Source organism: Podarcis liolepis (genome assembly GCF_965112155.1).
Source record: "Podarcis liolepis genome assembly, chromosome: 1".
Taxonomy (NCBI): domain Eukaryota; kingdom Metazoa; phylum Chordata; class Lepidosauria; order Squamata; family Lacertidae; genus Podarcis; species Podarcis liolepis.
Genome location: NC_139554.1, coordinates 65,558,280 through 65,582,652, shown reverse-complemented (window position 1 = coordinate 65,582,652; position 24,373 = coordinate 65,558,280). Strand labels below are relative to the sequence as shown.

General features: G+C 40.0%; 1 protein-coding gene across 6 annotated transcripts in view; it reads right to left on the bottom strand.

The window, feature by feature from the left end:
- Positions 1–24,373, bottom strand: part of KIAA1549L (KIAA1549 like) — a 139,471-nt gene that overhangs the window by 72,830 nt on the left and 42,268 nt on the right. For 2 of the 6 annotated variants that reach the window (XM_083462135.1, XM_083462136.1), the window contains exons 2-3: positions 3,585–3,911; positions 138–734 (exon numbers count right to left, since the gene is read on the bottom strand). In XM_083462135.1, the coding sequence (XP_083318261.1) occupies positions 138–734; positions 3,585–3,911 (924 nt within the window). Of the gene's footprint in view, positions 1–137; positions 3,912–24,373 lie in introns of those variants that run through there. The other 4 variants (XM_083462134.1, XM_083462133.1, XM_083462137.1 and 1 more) reach the window with 3 other exon arrangements.

The window sequence follows — 24,373 nt, the reverse complement described above, 5'->3', positions numbered from 1 at the left end:
TCCATCAAATTAGTTGCAATTTATCCGGTGTCATTTATTAAACTGTTTAAATAATAATAATGCTACTTGACATTCATATTATGTCTTCATTATAAAATGCAATGCCTCGTGATAACTAACCCTCTACATATTCATACCTGTCTTAATGAGAAGGTTTCTGGAGAGCTGGCATTCCAAAGGAAGAACTGTTGTCACATTAGCAAAAGCTGAAGTTGACACTGTTGTAGTAGCAGCGGAAGTATTTTCGGCAGGTGTAGGGAGAAGTCTAGCTGTTTTCGCTGATGCTGTAATAGATGTCAAAGCTGCTGTAATTGTCAGTGGGTATGCAGTTGATGTTTTACTGGTGTCTGAACTTGTGGATTTCTTGGTGTCATGTGTTGCGGTTTCGGTTTGTCTTGGTGCATGTGTTGTGGGGGCTGAAACTGTACTCGTTTTTGTGACTGGAAATGAGCTAGTGGAGTGCACAGGTGTTGTAGACTCATCTGTTGATACAACTGGAAAGGCTGCACGTGTCACTACTGGGCTTAAAGTTGGTGCCATTTTTGTGGCAGTATTATTTTTTGCTAGTGTTGATATTAACGTGCTTAATGCCATCACAGATGGCGAATTTTCAGTGCTCAGTGAGAACAAGGATGAAGTCAGCATTGGTGATGTTGGAGCTGATTTTCCTGTAACTGGTGTTGCTTCTGAAGTTGCTACAGATGGTATTACACCAGGAGACACAGACGGTAACACTGTAATGACAGAATGGGTAAAGTTGGTTTTTGGCAACAAAGGAGTAGTTAGTCGTGTTTGTGATGCATGAACAGAGGTTATGATGGCTGTGTTAGTGGTATGTGTTTGCAATGGAGTGATCTTTGTGGCTTCATTATGCATTTTAACTGTATCTATATCACTTGTACCTTTTGTGTCCCACCCTCCAGTACTTGTTAGCTGTTTATTCAAGTAATTATTTGCTCCTGAAACAGGGACATTTGTGAACTGTGTTGGTTTTCCTGAAGTCATGTATTCTTCAACATTTAATACTGGTGTTGAGCTTAGCAATTCATGTACCAGGCTGTGATATGTTGTTTTTTTACTGCTAACAGCACTAATTTCCTTATTTACTGGCGCAGTTAATTTAGCAATGAATTGAGAAGATAGGGGAGATGATGTTGCATAGAAGGCATCTGTTAATGCAAAAAGGTTTCCAGAATTAGTTGTTTGAGGCTTCTGGGACTTGGCATAAGAAACAAAAGGCCATAAGTGATCATATGTTGTCAAAATAGAGGAAAATGCATCTGTGCTAGTAGACGTCCTCGTATTAGCAGCTGTGAAGTCCTCATACACAGGATAGGAATTTTTCCCAAAGCTGGAGTTGACATTTATATTCCTGACAGTAAAATATTCCAAAATATTTCCGTGTGTATGAGTGTCCTTTTTAGAGTGCAGTAATGGGACTTCTGTTCCTTGTGAGAGAGCACTTTGGTTATTTGGAAAGGATGCATACTGGCCAGAAGATGTTTCTACAGTCAATGGGTATGTGTTAAATTCTGTGAAGCTCTTAGAATTTCTTCCACTTGAAACTGAAGAATTTGGGAGAACTGTTACAGATGTACTTATGGGTGATGTGGCTGTGCTAGAAGGCATCTGTTTATTTACATAATTTGTTTGCTGCTGTAGGCCTGGAACCACTGTATATATTGTTCTTAAAGATGTAAGGCTCACGTAGTCCTCTACAACCGGGGACACTTGAGTTGTTGTCTTTCCTGAAGACATACTTATGCCAGTAGATGACAGCCAGCTTCCAGGGTCCCACACAGGAACTAATGGTGTGGTTTTTAAAATCTTCCCTGCATTTGAAGTATCTAAGATGCCTTTTGAAGCAGTGTTCGAAACTTCTAGGGAAGCAGGCACTGGGCTTTCCAAACGTTCTGTTGCTGGAGTAGAAGAGGGAAACATGTATATGTCCAAAGGTGAAATAGCAGTCCTGAAGGAAGTATCAACTGTATGTAAGGTTTCATGCATTTTAGCATCAGATTCATTTAAAGGTAGATGAGATAAATATTCTGCATGGGGCATCACAGTGGTGGATACCTTCACATTTCTCCCCTCCTCTTCTATTAAGCTAAGCATTAGCCTTCCCACATTAGAATCTGCTAATCGAGAACTTCTAAAATTATCAGGAGGAGATATAAACATGGCTGTGGAACGAAATTTTAAAAGGCCTCCAACAGAAGTTGGCAAAGATACTGAAAATTTATTGGAGCTGGTTCTTTCAAATGGCAAAATTCTCTTGAGAATTTGCTCGTTGGCAGGGGTTTCTAAAGAAACATTTGTGGTTTGCGTTCCTGGTGACTGATAAGGAAATAATCTATTCACATCAACATTTGTGAACACTGTGTCACTAGCATCTTTGGTGAATGACCGACGTTGTAATGATCTTACCAAGGCTTCATAGGCTATAGGAGGTGTGTTTTCACTGGTTTCATAAGCTGTATTAGAAATCTCTGTTTTTGATTCTGTGGCATAAGGATTTGTTAAATGAATATCGGAAGCAACTTTATCATTTGGTGCCGAAACAGTCTGATGTCCAGCTGTATCAGAAGTTTGATCAGTCCCCTCTATTAAGGAAATGACTTTATCTGCTGGATAAAAAGCTGGTATACTAGTAGGTGCGGGAGCTGGAGCGATTGCATTATTTTTGCTTATTGCCTCTGAAATAGCTCCAGTTGGCACTGATGGGAGAGACAAACGAAAAGGTCTTGGATTTTCAGATACTGCTAATAAATCTCTCTCTTTGGAAGAACTTGAAAATGATGCAGACAGCAAATCAGTCATCATTTTAAATTGTGCAGGTGAAGAACTTAAGGTGTGGGGGGCTGATGCAGAAATCCAAGGAACTGTCTTGTTCTTATGAACTGTAGATTTTGCAGTTGCATATATGCTACTCTCCTTATGATGTGTCATGGCATCTGGTGGCTTACTCGGGAGCTCTGCTACAAAAGATGCTTTGTGAGTGAATCCAGAGAAAAAAATATTTCTGCTAGAATTCAATGGCACTCTGTGACTTGATAATAGGAGAGAAGTCTTATTGTCTATTATTGCATGCAAAGCAGGAGAGTGCTGTTTCCTGTCTTCTGGGTGTGATTGTGTCCCTGCTGGTATTGTGGAATGACCACTAATCAATCCAATGCCATTACTAAATGAGGTGGCAACAGAAAACTCTTTGCCATCCTTTCTGGATACTGCATATTCTGTTGCGCTGGAATTTCCAGGCACTATCGTACTCTGTGGATTACCTGAAGTTTTATTTAAATAATTATTAATGGTGTTTATGCTGAATGAATTTTCTATATCTGTGGACAAAGGCACTTGGGTGGGTGGCACAGTCAAATTGGAAACAATTATGATATGAGGTGATTCCTTTACCAATGGCAAAGGGGGTGGTAATGGAGAGGTTGAAACTATGTCTGATCCCGATGTGATTTCTTTTGAAATGGAGGATGTTGCATATGGCATTATCTGGGATGACACAGTAGTAGTTGAATGTGTCAGTGGTGATGATGTGGACAATGCGGGTAACACACTGATTTGAGGCAAACCTGATACAATAGTCATTTCGTCAGCATCTTGAGACTTCACTGGTGATTCAGCTGATACCTCAGAAGGTTCTTGGGATGCGCTGTTGCCACTGCCTTGATATAGGCTTGGCAAAAACCTAGTTTGGTCCATAGTTCTCGTCCGTGTCTCTGCTAAAGTACTTTTTATTATCTGAAGCAGATTGGCGTTCTCCAAGGCTTGCCTCATTGAAATGTCACCCACTGAGGAAGACTCAAGTTCTCTAGAAGGCCATGTTGGTGATAATATAGCTCTCCAGTTGGTAAAAGTCTCTGAAGAGGGGGCAACATTTATCTGCTGTTGCTCAGTACCTGCAAAATAATACATTTGGATTGAATATCTTACAAATATTTCATCTTCAAATAATACAACACAACAGATTTCTTAGAAACAAGGACCCAATTCCCTCCACCCTACTCTAGGTGGAAAAGGAAAGCTTGGTTAGGGAACTTGTGGCCAGGAAAGACTGGATCAAAATGCAGTTCAGTGTCTTCTCAACAGTATTTCAATCAGGTATATCTTACAGTAGCTATAGTATATAGTATAAATAGTGCAGATAGATAGAAATATAGATTTATATAGTAGCTATAGTAGAACACATAGTTGGAAACTAGGGTCCCCACGGTGTATCTTCTTCAGGAAGGTAGAATGAAAAACAACTTCTTCCATCCTAGGGAAGGAAAAGCTTCCTGTCAAGAAAATAAATATGTAAGGTTTTTTGCAATCCTTACTGATCTCCTTCACAGAGATATTGAAAGGGAAGAGGGATTAGCTTTCTAAGAATCTGATAAACTACCTCCTTTTGGCAGCACACATGGAGGTGCGGTTACATTGGGAAAATGTGGGTGGATGTACTATTCAAAAGTGGTGTGAGACGGCATGGAACTTGGTTTTGACAGATAAACTTACTTTTGCACACGGTAGAGTGATGTGTGCAGAAACAAAAAAAAAGATACTTTCAATGCTGATTGGTTTATGTTTATTTCTTTTATTAACTGTCACCCAGAGGAACCTAGGACACCTCCCCCCCCCAAATAACTCATAGATCTTTTGGGCTTGGTTATTTAACTTACCATGCTGCTATTATTTTCTGCCTTATATACATCATGACTGTATTTGTAACTGATGAACAATATCCACTATTTGTTGTTTGTATTATTTCATGTTATTATTAATAAAAAATATATTGTAATGAATTAGGAAACGTTTGACAAGATACCATCAATTTCTCTGGCATACAGACGAAGGTAAAAACAAACAAACAAACATGGAAGAAATTTAAGGACTATTTAAAGAAATATTGTAAAATGAATGAATGTTAGAAAGATGTTGGATAGAAACTAAGTGGTTTCCAGCTGTAATGCTTTAGGAGATATGAAAAAATGATTATAAATGGGTAAAAGTTTAATGGTAAGGATTTGCTGAACTAACAAATTGAACTGGAATACAAAGAAGGGAAGTATGAGGAGGTCGGAGGAAATAAGGGTATGGAAGTTATGTCACTGAAAATTAAGGTGTGTTTTTAATTGTTTATTATTTTGTATGTTTATTTTTTATTTTTTTTCTTATATCCAAAAATCTTTAATAAATATCTTATACAAAACAACAACAACAAACAAACAAAAACAAGGGTAAATTGCACCTGAGGACATGAAGTTCCGCATGTTGACTGACCATTCTGAAAAGATGTAAGCCAAGGTGGCTCTATACCTGCAGCTGCAATTACCACTATTCTTCATAAAAATTACAAAGGCTCAACCATGCTGCGCTTGACAAAACTCCCAATGTTGCTATCAGCCATAGTGTGTCAACATATTAAGTAAGAAGCTTGGGGTTAGTAGTAGATACACAGAGGGAATAGATGCTGACAACCAAGCCTCAGTGCCTTGGCAAACGATGCAGGACAGGAATAGTGTCAGTCTTGGCTGGGTTCCTCCATGGAGCAGCTGTAGGTGTTTATCTTGCCAGCCTTAATTATGTGAACAATTACATGCAGGCAGGCAAGGAAAGAAACCAGAGATAAAATGGGGGGAAAGAAAAGCAAAGATTGAAATGAACAAAAGAACTACATACACACACACACACACACACACACACACGTACATGCATACATAGGAACACACACAAATACAGTTTGTAGAGTAACAACAAATTCATTGCACTTGAAATATGTAAGAACTGGCTGTCAGGTTCTGTCAAGCATCTCACAATACATTCACACACACTTTTCCATTAAGGGTTCAAAACATATTCACACAGAAGTAGGTAGAAGAGAAAGACTTTTCAATGAAGATGAATGTTGGAAGGTGCAGGACAGACAAAAGCAAGTATACTTCTTCACACAGTGCATAGTTTAACTATGGCACTCGCTCCCACATGAGGCAGTGACGGCCTCCGACTCCGATGGGTTTGAAAGCAGATCAGACAAATTCGTAAAGGATAAGGCTATTAATGGCTATGAGCCGTGATAGCCATGCTGCACTGTCAGAAGCAGCATACCTCAGAATACCAGCTGCTGGGAATCACAGGTGGGTAGAGTGCTGTTCCTCTCAGGTCATGATAGTGTTCTTCCCACAAGCATCTGTTTGGCAACCGCTGGGCTAGATGGCCATTGGGATCTGATCAGATCCCAGTCTTGCAAAGTGGCACAGGGCTGGCTCCAGGAGGGCAGTGTGACCACCCCCCAGAAAAATGCGCCTGGGGCAATTGCCCTGGAACACCCCCACCCCCACCCCCACGCCCCCTCCACCCCTGTATAGAGACACTGTGCTTCAGAAGTACATTATTCAACTCACAGAGGGCAATGTGGGGCCTTGAGCTTAGCGTTTCTCTTGTTTTTACATGTGAGTAATGCCTGAAAAGAGGATTATTCTCCAAGGTTTGGGGGATATATATATATATATATATATACTGGGACATTCTTGTCTCTGCACCATGCTGCAATACATGTTCCCACACTTTTGTGGGCATCTTGCTAAAATAAGCACAGGACTTTTGTTACTGCAAGCTGCTTAAGGGAATGGAAGGTAGCTACCTGCAGATGAGGTAGGGAGCAAGAGGGAGAGAGGGAGCAGGTGCAGGAGATACACCACCACCTCTGTTACGTTAACCAGTTTTGTATGCTTCCATGAGTGAAAACATAAAGTTTATTGAGCTTCTCTTTTATTGGATTTACTACCTGCCCTGAGTCATTATTGGAGAAAGGCAGCCTAGAAACTGAACAAATTCTGTTAATAAATTTGAAGATAAAAGCATTTTCGCAATCTCTGCTTTCTGAGTTCAGCCTTTGCTTCAGGCTGCACTCTTCTGAAGTCACCTATCAGGTATCCAGCACTCCACTGAGCAGCCAGTTATCAAAGCTCCGTGTTGTCACGCATGTACAGAAGCTGGAGCAATGCTAAAAGGATCGGTTGAGGAAACAGATCTAGAAAAGAGGCGTAGCTCAGAAGTAGAGTGAAAAGAACAGGCTATGATTGTGCAGTACTAGGAAAGAAGATGGAAAGCTGCACAAGTATGTGGGACAAAATGTTTCACTTGAAATGTGCTAGCAGCAACATGGATACACTAGCTCTCTGACAGTATTCACATGCAAATCAACAATAATACAACTTGGTGAGCTTTGAGCAACAAGCTAATGAGGGTGAAATGTCCAGGACTCGTAGCAAATCCTGTTTCCGAGAATAAAGATTGTGTAGGCTGCTGCAGGTCCAAAAATGAGGATTACACACAACTTGGATACATAAAAGTCATGCTGCATTATAATTAGAGACATGTTTAAAAGACCAAATCAAGCCACAGCTCCTTTCATATGCACACATTCAAGTTAGCAGCCCCTAAAAATGACAATTAACACAGTTAACAGTCTACAACAGAAAACAACTTTCACATTTTCATTGCAAAGAAACCAAAGAACAAAACCTACAGAACATAAAATTAAAAATTGTCAAGAGACTTCAATAGTTATTAATATCTTAGATTATATCATGTACTGTTTTGTTGGTATTTAAGAACTGGCCTCATATTAATAAATAAATTGCAAATGACTGCACATGCAGCTTCTGGGAATTTTTGTGATTGAGTAGAAACAACTGATCTGGGCAGAACACACCCAGCAGGAGCAATTTGCTTTCACATGACCTTTCAAGCCTATGGCACCATAAGGAAAGATTTCACGTAACTTTTCAAGCCTATGGCTCTGTAAATAAAGTCAGCCAAGGTTAATCAAAAAATGCAGCTCAAAAGATTGCGTGGAACAAATGCTCAAACAACAGTAAATTATGAATCAGCTCTCAGTCCTGGAGTTTGCCTTCACTTGATTCATTTTCAGGAAACATACTAAGCATGTTAGAAAACTAGAAGAATAGGAGATCGTCCAGCAGTTTGTTATGATAAATGCACACACTCCTCTCTTCTTGCCTGAATCAGTACCTCCTTCCCCACACCACAACATTGAGGATATTCACAAACTTCATCAGCCTGGGACTCCTTATTCAGCCTTCCTGTGAATGGATGAAGGGCAATCTGGATTCTGTTTTAAGCTTAAAGGGTAAACCTCCTTTCATCCCATGCTGTTATTTTACAAAAGAATGAACACTTTGCAACTCTGGTGTATGTTTATGGAACACTTTCATATTTTAAACATACTCTTCCATTCCCACCATCACTACCCCCAGCTCCAGAACATTAAAAAATGGCATAATTAAACAAATATAGTGCTAGGTGAAGTTCTTTTTCTCACTTTGAACTCCACAGACATTCTGTTTTCATGTATTCTAAAAATAAGTCAGTGCCTATACACCAGAGAGGCTGCCTCCCCGATCTCTACAGTCAGCCAAAATCACTTTCTCAATTGTACATCAAATAAAATCCCCCTTCTGGATGCGTGGTCTTGCCAAAGCTCAGAAATGGGTAACTCCTTAAGCCATGCTAGATTTTATAATTAAATCAGCAATGAATAACTAGAAGCAAGCACAGAAAAAACTGCACTTTGATGTGTATCCTAAGCTTATGTTTAAAAATAAAACAAATACCATATATATTATTGTACAAGGTTTTAGTAGCGCAAATTATTTACTATGTTATAATACTGCCGCAATGATACACCATTGGTAATGTCGTACTATGGCAATCTAGTCCTTATGGATGTGTGGATTTGAATATGATTAATAATAAAAACTGCAAAATGCCTTCAGGGAAGAGTCTTCTGCCAAGCTCACAGCCCATCCAGAACACACGAGAGTGTGGCATAAAGACTTTATCAGCATATCTGGCTTCATCACTTGTGAATAATGCGATCATTTCAAACTCCTGCTGTTAAAAATCATTACACTCCATCATCATGCAGTCTCCCTAAGGCCCTGGCCTTGAAGGATACTATATACAAGTTTAACTTTCTGCACTCTGCAACTCCTGCTCAACCACAGATCTTTGCAGAATTACAATGCACATTCCTAAAGTCACACAACACATACAGTGCGGATAAATGTAATGGCATGGTCTTAAAGAGAAGTTAAAAGAAAAAGTAAAAAAAGAAAAGAAAAGAAACCCCAATGACTGATTTTACTTTGGCCTACAGGTCACTATGGGACATGGTAATAACAACAACAACAACAATTTATTTATTTATAATTCACCCATCTGGCTGGGTTTCCCCAGCCACTCTGGGCAGCTTCCAACAAAATACTAAAATATAATAACCTATTATGAAATATTAGAGGGGGAAAAGGCACCAGAATTGTGGAAAGAAGCTTATATTACACTCATACCGAAAACAGAGACTGAAAAGACTCAGCTCAAGAACTATTGCCCTATATCATTACTTAATGTGGATTACAAAATTTTTGCTGACATTTTGGCTAAAAGGCTGAAGAAAGTACTGATGGATGAGATTCATAAGGACCAAGCAGGCTTTCTCCCAGGAAGACATTTGTCAGACAATGTGAGGAATATAATAGATATTTTGGAAAAACTAGAAGTGAGTATAAATACTAAAGCAGTACTGATATTTGTGGACGCGGAGAAAGCCTTTGATAACATTTCTTGGAGTTTTATGAAGAAGAATCTACATGGGATGGGGGTAGGCCAAAGATTTGAGAATGGTATGGGTGCAATATACTCTGAACAAAAGGCCAAGCTAATTGTAAATAACATGGTTACGGAAGAATTTAAAATAGAAAAAGGGACACGACAGGGGTGCCCAATTTCCCCACTGCTTTTCATATCGGTCCTAGAGGTTTTGCTGAATATGATCAGAAAATTTTTTTCCTTTATTTCCCCCCCAAAAAACTAGGTGCGTCCTATGGGACAGAGCGTCCTATGGGACGAAAAATACGGTATAACACTAATTCTAACAAGGAACATCAAGTAAGCTAAACTGTGCAAGTATTGCCAACAAGCCATAATGCTTGGCTTCCAATTGCCACTTTGTTAATGCAGGTCAGTTAAACTGTTTTGGATGGCTTCAAAAAGATGGGAATTCCCCATTCCCTTTGTCTGCTTTAACTACAGTGGTACCTCGGGTTAAGTACTTAATTCGTTCCGGAGGTCCGTTCTTAACCTGAAACTGTTCTTAACCTGAAGCACCACTTTAGCTGATGGGGCCTCCTGCTGCCACCGCGCCGCCGGAGCCCGATTTCTGTTCTTATCCTGAAGCAAAGTTCTTAACCTGAAGCACTATTTCTGGGTTAACGGAGTGCGTAACCTGAAGCGTCTGTAACCTGAACCGTATGTAACCCGAGGTACCACTCTACGGTTTAACAGTACATCTGAACCACTGCTACTAATTATAAGATCCACCTCTTAAACAGAGCTTGAAGATCCTCTCATATCCTTGATTTCTAACCTGATTTAAATGGTTAAGGTTTGAGAAGATGTAACACTACATTTTGATTGAAGCACATTTTAGACGGGAGGAAATTTTGCTTTAGCAAAAGGGAGGGAGAAGTGGAAGCCTTCATGCATTCCAGTCAGACCTCGGGAGTCTGAAGGGTTTAAATTGATTGTGAATACCCAAGAAAGATCTTAGGTCACAGCAGAAAGCTTACTGAAAATGTCAATTCATGTGTGCAGCAGCCATGAAAAGGCTAAATTTAGTGTTCACATTTTTTTGGCGGGCAGGGGTAGGATTAAAAATTAAATAGCAAGTATTATAATGTCATTATGCATTTATATGGGGTAGCTGTATTTAATATGCTAGCTGCCTCATCTCTACAAGAATACCATATTCGTAAAATAAAAACAAAAACTGACAATTGAATTGACCAACAAAGTGCAGCACATTCCTTATGAGAATAGGGTAGAGATATTGGATGTTTTTAGTTTACAAAAAGAGATTGAAAAGCAATTAATAAGAGAGTCATACATTTATGACTGGTGTTATGTAACATAATACATACCTGATTTGTGATGGCAACTCACTTAGATATACTTTTAAAGAGGATTGGATAGTAATTCTATCAGTGGCTATTATGCATGGCCCTTCTTATTCAGAAGCAAACTTTTTTTAGTTACAACCATATGTCACCACAATGTTATCCAAATGTCAACACTGTCATTCATGCACCTTCAGGTTGGATTGCTGGAATGTGCTTTCTGCTGGTCCAGAAGCAGCAGCTAGTGCAAGATGTGGCACCTCCACTGCTAAAGGGGCAGGAGAGCGCCACCACCATCATGTTACGCCACTGCTGAAAGAATTGCACTGGCTGTCAATTAGCAACGAAGCTAAGGTTCAAGGTGCTACTTTTAGTGTATAAGGTCCTATACAGCTAGGGAACAGGGATACGCTAAAAATATCATCTCACCCATTATATGCTCCACCATTGAGCTCTGCAGGAGAGGGCATCCTGCAAATACTGCCTTAACTGGAGGTCCCTTCCACACAATACAGTGGTACCTCGGGTTAAGAACTTAATTCGTTCTGGAGGTCCGTTCTTAAACTGAAACTGTTCTTAACCTGAAGCACCACTTTAGCTGATGGGGCCTCCCACTGCTGCCGCGCCACCGCTGTGCGATTTTTGTTCTCATCCTGAAGCAAAGTTCTTAACCCGAAGTAATATTTCTGGGTTAGGGGAGTCTGTAACCTGAAGCGTCTGTAACCTGAGGTACCACGGTACAGGAATTGGGCCTTTAGTGTTGTGGCACCTCCCCTTTGGAATTCCTGCCCCTTAAATATTAGACAGGTGCCATCTCTATTGTTTTTTGGGCATCTAAGGAAGACTTTCTGCTGTCAACAAACCTTTTAATGTAGGGATATTTCCCAGTCCGAATCAGTACTGGAAATGTTTCTAGATGTATTTATTGTTTTATTGCATGTGTGTTTGCCGTTCTAGGCTCGTTTGGGAGGAAGGGCAGGGTATAAATTTAATAAATATGGTGTGAAAATGAAAGAGCCTTAAAGCTCAGCTGGAATAGACCAAACGTCCATCTATTCCAGCTTCCTTGAGCTTCTGATTAGAAGAACACTCAGTCCAGCCTATATGAGTCCTAAACAGTTAGAGACCATTATTACTCCTGTTGAGGCTGAATAAAATTTGCTTTTAATGAACATTTATTAAAGTGATCACATAAAACAAAATTCACTAATATACATTAATTTGCAAATGGCAAATCTGCAAAAATAGATTTTTCAGTAGAAAGAATATTGGTCTCTGGGTAAGATATGTGACAAATGCTGCAGTATCTCCCAATATATCTTTTTAAAGAAGACAGGGGTTTATATCAGCCAAAGGCAGAAGTAGCTGCCAGAAGCTTATTGTTCCATATACAGAAAGGTATGGGACTTTGTAACTTACCCTTTTGTGTCTAGTTCTGAATCAAGATAAATATGCATCCAGTACACATATATTGTCTGCTGTCCGAAGGCACCAGCACCCTTGTTTTGTTCTATGCTACAATGATGTAGCCATACATTGCACATGGCCGCAATATTGCTAAGTAACACACAAAAAACATCCAATTTTGCAAATGTGTGATTCACTGGCTCCCAGTTTAGTGCACATGACTAGAATTGAGCGTGAAGAAGAATGGATAAGCATTTTAAATCAACTGCTGGGCACTGTGTGTTGAAAGGCTCCACACTACCTAAGAGGGATGTTATACTCCCCTGGATTAATGTGCAAAGCATCAAAAAGAAGTTTCAAATACTAAAACATGCCCAGGTTAGACTGGAAATGTCACTGTTGAGATCTAAAATGAGAGAAATAATTAGGAGAACTGAAAAAAGTGACATAGTATGGCAGACAAGATTCTCTCCCTCCCTCCCTCTCTCTCTCTCTCACACACACACAATTTTGAGATAATCTTTTACTCTTAATTTGGTACATGACAAATAAAGCTATAATCAAAGATAACAGGGTAACAAATAGATACACCAATATTTATCTGAGCTTTTTAAAAGGAGAGCAGCCTGCATCTTTGTTGTGTTCATGTAGTTTCCAAATACCCAGCAAACATAAACACCAAATGCTTCCCTGGAGCAAAGACAATATATATATACGTATTAACAAAAATCCAAAAAGGAGAACCGACCCCAAAAGGTCTGGTCTGATCATCATAAACAAGAGACCCCAAAATTAAAAAGGAGAAGCACATCCTTACATGATTTGCAATGCCCTGTGAATGAGCAAAAGGACAATTTCTCTACAGAATAAAACACTCTAATAAGTCAGTTCTGGTCATTCCTGTCCTCAGTCCAAGCTGAAATTTTAGAAAGACTAGAAACATTAAGAAACAGACTGGCTGGGAAAGACACATATAATGATACCAAGGAGGATGACCTAAAAAAGGGCCAGATTTCTTCCAAAATGATTCCTACACAGGAATATAACTCAGCAGACTGTCGCCCACATAACCTCCAGGTAAAGGCAGAGATAAACCTGCCTTTAATTAAGAAAGCACAACACATAAGGGAGGGCAGTATATCGCCCCCTGAAAGGAAAACCACCCCCAAGGAGATCTCTCCAGGCTTTTGGACTAAAATGAGATATCTAGATGAGCAGGAACTAGGTTTCAATATATATTAACTATGTTTACTTTCCTGCCTTTGGGATCCATTCATAGCAGATTGGCTAACGTGTCATAAGACAAAGTTCTTCAAAACAGTCACTAGAGCCACTTCAGGTGTTTTCACACTTAAAACATTTTTAGCTGACTGCCTTTTTAAAAATAAAAAAGGAAAGTTTGAATGTGGCAAATATACATTGGTAAACATGGGTATCAGACCAGCACATTTGCCAGGTAACAAAGACTGGCTAGGGCTCCCTGTCAAGGGTACACAAATATTGTGGAACAGTCACACAAAACCCACTGCTGAGTCTGAGGATTCAAAAGTGAAGTCACAGTTCAAGTCTCCTCAACACCCTGTAAAAACTGTATAGGGAGGCAGGTGAATATACCCTTAAGGCAGAAAAGGAAAGAAAACTGATGAGCCAAAGAGAGAGTGCACTGACTTGTAGTCAAGGAAATTATTCTGCTACCGGCAAATGCAGCTGCATCGTCTGCATAAATGAGAGTTATATTCAGAGAGCAGATGTTCAGGTCCATCATTAGTAAGTATAGCAAATAAACATTGGGTGGAGAGACAGATTCACTCTACCTATTTTAGGGCACTAGTAGCTCATCTGGCTGAAAAGAAGCGCAATGTTCAAGGCATGAGCTTTATCTTTTAAGCATGCCTCTTGGGTGCTAGCACCATTGCTTGCATGTCCCCAATTGTTTGGGATAGCTGGATTAGATTCCCGGTGTGTAATATTTGTTTCTTCCCTGCTAAAACCTTTGGGGCATCTTTCCACTGAGCTATATTTTCTGTCATAGACTACTATTCACAGACATTTTACAAATAACATTAAATGCATTTGCTGCTGGCTTTCTAAATGCAGTTTCCTTAACCTTTGTTAAATGACATTTGCTTTTCCCTCTTTAAAGCTCTTATTCAATTACTATTAATCAATCTGCCACTTCTAAAAATCACCGCAAAACAAGTGTCAGTTATGCTGGAACAAATGCGATTTAAAAATTAGTTACTCCAATGGGAAACGGCATTGTCACAACCGTGAAATGTGCAATGGAGAATACAAATCTGTCAATAAAGGTTAAACATTTCATTCTAAGTGAATTCAGGAGGCCACCTCTTAGAAATAGGTATGAAAAGACAAGTGTGCACAATCTGTTCAAAGTCAGCATGGGTTGAGGGACAGTGCATTGTAATCAGACCTCTGTTTGCCCAATGCAGTTGTGAATGCATAGGGAACTGTAAGCTGATGGCTGTTGTTGATTATGATAACAATAATATATAATACTTATAAAATACCCCAAATTAGGACAGCCCATGCCTGCATACTCACAATGTGATAGACACGATACGAAAGGAAAGCGGAATGGGGAGAGAAAAAGAAAGCAAGCATTGGGGTAGTTTGCCCTCTGCCAGCCAATGCTCATTCATTTACAGTGGTACCTCGGGTTACATATGCTTAAGGTTACATACGCTCCAGGTTACAGACTCTGCTAACCCAGAAATAGTGCTTCATGTTAAAAACTTTGCTTCAGCATAAGAACAGAAATCGTGCTCCTGCGGCGCAGCAGCAGCAGGAGGCCCCATTAGCTAAAGTGGTGCTTCAGGTTAAAAACAGTTTCAGGTTAAGAACAGACCTCCGGAACGAATTAAGTACTTAACCCGAGGTACCACTGTATTTCATTTGTTAGGCTTTCAGGACAGTTCACAAGATATATTATCCCAGTTCACAAGATATATCTCAAGGCTTTTACATGTTATTTTCTCTTTTATGGTTTTATTTGCATAATGCCTAATAAAGGTTTGATTTCAAATTATCCCTAACCACCTTAATGTCCCATTTGCAAATGAGAATACGAGAATTTGTTTTGTTTAACAAGTTTAATCATCAACTGCTTAATCATCAACACCAATAAGCTGTTTACAGACATTAAAATTGCCGGGGGTGTGGGGTTGGGAATTCAAAGTAAAAATAAAATGCACATTATAAAATGAAATTACATATTAAAATACACTTCGCCTTTACATGTTGGAGCAGGCTTGCTTAAACAAAAAAGGTTTGAGCAGGCACGGAAAGCTTGGCCGCTAAGGCCTAACATCAATGAGCAGGGAGCTCTAAAGTGCAAGTGCTGCCACGTGAAAGGATTGGCTCATTTTAAGTGCAAAAGCATCAGTTCCAAGTTGATACATTAACAAGTGAGAAGCTTGTGAAGAAATCTTATCTTCCCACACCAAAAAGTGCTATCTTAACAAAAATGTTCATGGGTGATCATGGGTGAAAAGAAACAACTTCTGCAGTGACCCACTGAAGCCTAAGCCTTCAAATGTTTCAAAAATGTTTTAAAATTCTCTGAAATGGCTCTCCACAAGCAGAGGAAGGAAAAAAGGAAGCAGTGGAAAATCAGGACTGTCAGAGTCAGGTTTTTTCCCCCTATTACGTTTTATTGTAATTTATATTTGGTGTTAGCTGCCCTGAGCCCGGCCCTGGCCGGGGAGGGCAGTGTATAAATTAAAAAAAATTATTATTATTATTATTATTATTATTATTATTATTATTATTATTAAAAGTGCAATTTCAGAACTACTGACCATCGATCCCACTGGATCTGAGTAAACATGTACAGGAATCCTCTGCAAAAAATATTCCCTACCTACTCAGCATGTCCTAAAGATGAGGTCAGCTTCATATGGCACCAAGAAAGAGGATTCCCCCTGATAATTGGTTGATTCCGTTCTATTGCAAAAGGGATTCTTCACTTTCTGAAAAACCTTTAATTGATACGAAAGTGAAGACTAGAAGAAACTGCAGGTCAGTTGCAAGAGCACGCTGTTCTGAATGGCTTTCCTGCTGCACATTTTAGTAGCACCTTAATGTTCCTAAGCACGACAACTGAACTTCTAAAAAGCAAAGCCATCAGGTAACCCCATTAAGTACCTATCTGGGGCCGCAGAATATAATGTCAGTATATTGTATCTCTATAAAGAGATCTGACTTGCTTGCACCCACCTACCTTATCTTACTTTTCCTACAATAGTCCCTAAAATATTCAAAAAACAAAACAAAATTCTTAAAACCAATCCAGATTGAGTACTGTGCTCTGTTCAGATATATGTTGTGTATTTTACTTGCTTAAGGTTGTAGAATACATCTTCAGCCATAAATTTCAGCCTTCAAAATGCATTAAGCAGGGTCTGCCTGAAGACAAGCTTTGTGCAACCCACCCACCCCCTCCCAAAAATAATCGAGCTGCTCTCACTAACAGACATTAATCCAATAAAAGGTTATCTGCCTGGCTCTGTCCTTCTTTTGCCTTTCTGATACCCTAAGACCCAACACTGTAGAAACGCTTCAAGCATTAAAATTATAAAGTAAGATTTCTAAATGATAACCAGGCACATATGGTAACTGAGTAATGCTGGAAACAAAGCATGTACAGAAGAGCTGATGTGTCAGCAGTCAATATGTAGGGCAATAATATGGTGCATCTAATATGGCCACCACTATGCTGCAGCAACATGGCACAGCTTGCTGGTATTCTATGCTTGCCCTGCATTGCCATCAAACGCATGATGATAGCAATTGGGGTGGAATCAATGCAGCAACAATAATGGCTGCTCCCACAGAGTTCTTGACAATTCCACTGGCACCCATCTATCACAACATTGCTGCCATATCAGCCATGTGTGCGTCAGCTGCACCATTCATCCACAGCAATGCCACTTAACTCATTTCATACACTCCCCTCAAAGAATGCACAAGCATGCTGCAAGAAGAGCCCACAACACCTGCTACCTAGGTAACACCACACCATAGCTCTCAGAAGGGCAGATACTGACACTGCAAGTACAAGCAATCAGCCCAAAAGAAGCTGAAATCAATAGTAAGCCCTAACAGCAACAGCTAACCTACAACAACCCCTTTGCCATTGGAAAATGGCAGGGTCACGGATAGTAAAACAGACCAAGTACTGTAGTTAGCTACCTCTCTATATCACAGTGTATGGGAGGGAGCTTGTGTCTAGAACTCATAGAAACCAGATATCAGCTTCATTAATGTGTAACCCCAACACTTTGGATCTGTTCCAAACTGATGCCAAAGTTTTGTGCTTGACTGGGGCCCTTTTGGATCAGTTTGGAGGCGATCCAAAATTTTGTGGTTACACGTTAATGAAGCTCCATGTCCCCTTGGGAGAAGGGTCTGTGTCTTCCCTCAAAATCTGGGATTTGACGAAAGCAATGTAACATGTCTTTGTTCATGCCTGTTTGAAGGGAACAATGAAAACACTTTGTGATAGAGCGCCCGAAAAAACAAAGATTATGACGGATACACACCTTGTCCGGTGAATAAATCATTTAGCACACATTAAGGACACCCTTGTCTCATTTATATATTTTATTTGAAACATTTTAATACTTCTTTACATCAACAACACCAGGACAGTTATAAAACACCACCATACAATTTCACTAAAATCAACACATTAAAATACATCACAATCCACAATAGATTAGCCAGGTACGTACTAGAATGGCTGATTTTGTTCCAAAAACCTGCCTGAGACAAAATACAGCACAGCATGCATACATACCCAATCCACATACAGAAGCTGACTAGACTGACAGTTGAGTGTTTCTTGAACACTGGCAATGAGTGGCAATGGCGCATGAGGGCAGTCTGTATGACACACAGAGCTCTGCTCTCCAATAGGGGAGGAATGTTCTTCTCTGACCCTCCCTATTGCCCCAAGCATCTGTTGCCTGAGGCACTTGTCTAACTCAGCCTAATGATGGGACTAACTCTGCCATTACTATCTGTCCAACTGTTTTCAAAGGTATGGGAATACTAGTTTGTTTTTTTAAAAAAGGAACAATTCCTCATAGAAAGAACTGGGCTCCCAGTGGCCACATTTGCTGAAGGCATTATCGGGGGCCTTGCATGGCACAGAGAAGTGGGAGATTCATGGCAGTTAGGAGAGGAATTTAAGTCAATAAAATAAAGTATGCCTCTGTGCATGTTGAAAGGGTGTCAAGGCACCTATGAAGAGATAAAAGAAACAAACAGCAACAGGTGTTTTTAATACATTTCACTGTTTAGTATGTGGAGGGCTCCCCCCCCCCCCCAGTTTACTGGAAATCTTGCTTAATGTATAAACAGAGTCAGTACAAGGAAGTATGAAAATAAACACAGCTATACACAAATAAATATCAATTCAAACAAGGTTGTTTTTCTTCACATATTTAACAAAAAAAGAAAAGAAAAAAGAATGAGAGAGAGGGAAGTATGGTTTCTGAGAAGACAAGTGTTACTCATCTATCCATGTGCTATAGTTGTTGTTTTCTTCAATTGCTTGTAATGCTTTTTTTGTGAAGATTCAAATTTCACCAACGTTACCACTTCTGTGTTCTCAATTATTTAGCCAATGCAGGAGAGATTTATAGTCCCATGCCACGTACCTCAATACTGAATGAACTTTCTTCCTTTTATGAGGGAGGAGAGCTGTATGTTTCTGATTCCATGCTGTGAGTTGTTCCTGAATTAATCTCTGTCCTACATTTAATGGAGAAGGGCTGAGAGATAGCAGTCATCCTGGGGTCTCCTTTGACACCAGATGATGTGCATTTACTTATGATAGCCACCACTAGAGTTTCTAAGAGCAGAGTAAATGCTTAAGTTTGTGATGGGATAAAACACCACACTGCAATCATAACTTGCAGGAGATTTAGTTTCAATTCTAGCCTTGCCCACCTGGCAAAACCTGAGGCTAGTACAGTGGTACCTTGGTTTGCAACCACTTTGGATTACAACCGTTTTGGATTACAACCACATCAAACCTGGAAGTCCGTGTCCCTTTTTTTTTTTTTTTTTTTTTGGATTACAACCTTTTTGGGGGGATTGCAACCAATTTGGGAGGGGGAGACCGCATTGGGGAAAGCGCGCCTTGGGTTACAACCTGTTTTGGTTTACAACTGTACCTCCGGAACAGATTATGGTTGTACCACCGTACTACACAAACCTATTAAGAGTTCTTTGAGAATGTCAACAAACATACAGATTGAGGTGATCTGGTTGGCATAGTGAACTAGGACAGAATCTTCTTATTTTTTTGTTTTAAGTTTTGCTTCCATTTCATTATAAATTTGACCCCCTTATCTATATTACAAAGAGCACAAAACTGCTGAAATGAAGAAAATCATTATCAAAGGAAAAGAAATCAATGCTGTGAAGGATAATTCTGGTTTTAGAAAACAACAGAACTATTGCTGCAGTTAGAGACAGCACAACAGAATACAGGCTAACATTTTTACACTTCTATTTTATTGCAACCAGCAGTCACCACTTAAGATGACAAGGTTTAGATGTCACAATTAATGCTGACATCTTAATGACCTGTTTTTATTTTACTGAACAGTTAATTGAAAAGTTTGCCGCTTTGCAGGTTTATGATAAATCACACCAAAAAAATGACATGGAAACGACATTTTAGGACACTCTCACTAGGCTTTCTGCTACTGAGAAATAATAGATCATTAACATTCACTTTGACAGTTTGGACTACAAAGGCAGTATCTCGCCATTAAGACTATGTTGGCTCCTTCAGCCTTTTTTAAAAAACCACTGCAAATGTTCACATGACCCTATTTTCAGTACATAGTAATAAAATCAGTCATCCCAACTGAAAGCAGGAAGGACTAAAACCACAAAGGGGGTTTCTGGTTGCTGGCAAAAATGAAAAGTTGAATAACTGAACAAATGAATCAAAATAAAACATTTTTGCATTTTCAATTTCAATTAAATTAAATTGAAAATTTCATTTTCAATTAAAACTTAGGATTGCAGACAGTACAGAATTGCACATACATGGCTGATATCTGAGAGAGATTTGAATGGCTGTGTACTGTACAAGTTTACTAAATTGTCAAGGACTGGCAGGCCTCTGACAAGTGTACGGGGGAAGGCTGGAGGCCTGAGCATTGACCAAGGGGAGAGGTCCAGCAATTTATGGGGTTTGGTGCTGGCCATGAGGAAGGAGCAAGGGGGAGGAGAGGAATGGTCACAGCCAGCAGAGATGGAGATGGATGTGCAGGACATGTTGGAGGAAGAGGCTGTCCAGGAGAGGGGCAAGCCAGTCAAAGCCTCCCCCCCGAACCAGGAGGAGCATGCACACCCCATCAGATAAGAGCACATAAGTTGGGGGGGGGCGGTCCCACTGCTGCTGCTACTGCTCTGCATGGCTTAGATCTGGGGTCCAGACTCAGTAAATGCGTGATTTTGTCAATAAAGAATTAAGTATCAGATATTTGCCTTTCTTGGCTGGGAGTGCTTTAGGACATAAAATTATGATAAGACATAAAACCTACGACTTCAAAATAATGAGTGTAAATTCAACTTTGGTTGATGAAATTAAAGTCGCTAAGGGATGGATATGTATATGGAAATATGTTACAGGTGGGATGAGACCCCAATCCATTCCTAATTACTAAGTGACAACTGCAGTGCTGTGTTATGAGCAAGTCTTGGTAAAGATGTTGCTAGGGACGAGTAAAATTTGCCAAATTAAGATTTACAAAAATAAGGATTACGGTGTAGATCTGACATCCATTCTGCGGAGCTCAGTGTGATTTTATTCTTTGAAATAAATGCAACCCCCTAAGTCCCATGCTCCTACAATATTCTGAAATATGCAACAGACTTCTAAGTGATCAGCATGTGAAAATCTAGCAGCTGGAGCTTGACCAGAGACTGCAAAATACAAGTTGGTAAGTAGCATAAGCAGTCTTGGCATGCAGCTGAGTTCTCTGTTCTCAGGTAACATATTCTTATGAGTGGCCACTACCATTGTCCTGCTTATTTTATGTCTGGGTTCCTGTAGCATCATCACAGTAGTCAAAAGCTGAGCCCAGTGTGCTTCCTGCCCTCCTCCCTGCAGTACACTGGGTTGCTGCGATGGGAACAGTTTTCCCTGCAGAATTTCTCTCTCTTTAAGACACAAGATTGCTGTCCGGGGGAAATGGCTACTAAGATGTATGCAATGTGAACAAATTTACAGCGCATTTTGTCACAGCAACATGTGGATCAACAATTTTGGGAGAGCCAAGCACATCCCATGAGCAGGATGTGGGGAAAGGCTGTCTATATTTTGAGCCTCGGGTGCCAAAGGTTTTGGGTCTTTAAGTAGGGTTTTAAGCAAATAAATATAAAGATGCTTGTGCTGGAGAATCCCACCACTGAGATTTTGTATTCATCAGGTCGACAAAGTAATGAATAGATTGAGAAGCAATGGCTTCCAATAGAAAACCTAAACAGTATTTGGAGAAAAACAGCATATCTGATCTCACTAAAAATAAATACAGCCATTTGTGCAAGGACTGTGGCTATTAGCAATGGCCTTACACCGCTCTTGAATAGAATGCTATAAAATATATCCATGGGTACACAGAAAAAAATGATTCTTTTACTAATGAATTTCGCAGGTTAATTATGCATTGAGTGAAGCAGTACTTCATATTCTGTTTGATCTGAACTGGTTGCTAACAAATTTCAATGGACTGCATTGTAGTATTTTTTAATGATTTAAGATTCTTAAGCATATAAGAACTTTACAAGTATAAACACATAGGGGGGAAATGGGAGAGAGAGAAACTAAGCAGGATAGCTTTACGTGTATCCTATCTTCCTATCCTACTGAGTTTCAGTATTTTAAGAGTTGCCGTGTGTTAGCTCTAAAGCAGACATAGTGATTTAGAGATTGGAGGTTTATACATTCCCTGCTCCTCCTGTTCTCCTGCACATGAATTTTTCCTGCTATCTACAGGTTGGTTCAAAGGATGGAACAAGTGAGAATTTGAGCACAGAGGCTGGAGTATGTAATACCTGCCACCCTATCCCTAAAGCAGGGCCCTACATTATTTCTGCACAAGGAGTAACTAGCACTTAACTGAACTAAAAAGCACTAAGCAGTTTAGCCATCCCTAAAAGGCCACAGTCTTGCATCATTGTAATGATTACATTATGAACTGTTTCCATTTTTAAAAGCATTTTTCAGATAGAAAGACCAGAACTCTGCAGAGTATTCTAAATGTGACCACATTGTTTAATGGACTATAGAACTGACTAGTTTGTTTTTCCCTTCTTGCCAAATAATTCCTAATACCGGGAAGAAGCATGGAAAGTTACACAAATGGGTGTAGGACTTTCACAGCCCATCCTTGCTTCTGAAGCCCTGGTACCATTACAAAGCTTCTCCTGCTGGTTGGAAAACCCTCAGGATGGATGTGGAAAAGGAAATGCAGCCACAGCTGGGAGGATAATTGCGAGAATTAAAAGGGCAGCCTTGCAAAGGCCTTTCTGCTCCCCACAAGACAATTCAGGATGCTGCCAGATGAATCTCCCTTTTTCCTCACCGCCATAGCACACTAAGTTGGCATTGCCAGTGACCTTTCCACTATAGAATACATCCAAAGTTGCTCTTGTGACAACAGAAGGACATTTGATTTTGGCATAAAAAGGTAAAAGGTAAAGGTACCCCTGCCCGTACGGGCCAGTCTTGACAGACTCTAGGGTTGTGCGCTCATCTCACTCTAGAGGCCGGGAGCCAGCACTGTCCGCAGACACTTCCGGGTCACGTGGCCAGTGTGACGAAGCTGCTCTGGCGAACCGGCACCAGAGCAGCACACGGAAACGCCGTTTACCTTCCCGCTATAAAGCGGTACCTATTTATCTACTTGCACTTAAGGGTGCTTTCGAACTGCTAGGTGGGCAGGAGCTGGGACCGAACGACGGGAGCTCACCCCACCGCGGGGATTTGAACCGCTGACCATGCAATCGTCAAGTCCTAGGCGCTGAGGTTTTACCCACAAGCGCCACCCGCGTCCCTTCCGATTTTGGCATAGGCCTCTGCTAATAGAAGAAAATGACATATTTTGTTGATTTCCCCCTCTCCTTCAGCCTTTTGCTTTCAATTAAATATCTGGTTGAGAGTAAGCCTTATTCTTGAACTAAAAGTTACAGAGCACATATGGCTACTGTCAAAAGTAGCAATCACACTTCTCTGATCCATGCCTGTAGGCAGCAGCAATGCAGCGAAGCCAGGGTTAAAGTGATAATCTCACATAACTTTTATTTGCTCTAGTGCACCCTTCTATGACTAGGCCACTAATAATTAAAATATCATTATTATGATCAAAAAGTCTCATTTGATACATCTAAGGAGGTGAGCTTGAGTCCATTTATTATTATTATTATTATTATTATTATTATTATTATTATTATTTTAAAATAAATTTGTTATAGTCTTTAATGTGCTACAGAATCCAATTGTTTTTGCTGCAAGAGACTAACATCATAAGAAAAGTACACAAATGCCCAGCAACAGCAGTACAGTGGTACCTCGGTTTAAGAACAGCCCTGTTTACGAACTATTCGGTTTATGAACTCCACAAAACCAGAAGTAGTGTCCCGGTTTGCGAACTTTACCTCAGTCTAAGAACAGAAGCCAAACGGTGGAAGGGCACCGGCGGTAGGAAGCCTCATTAGGGAAAGCCTCATTAGGGAAAGCTCGGTTTAAGAATGGTTTCAGTTTAAGAACGGACTTCCGGAACGGATTAAGTTCGTAAACCGAGGTACCACTGTATTGTAAGAGATAACCCAACAATCAACCAACAAAACACATTATCATATGCTCTAAGTATATAAAAAAATGCCCACTAAAATAAAACAGCCTGAAGAACTCATTTAAAAATAGATGGGGCCAGCCAAAGAACCCATGT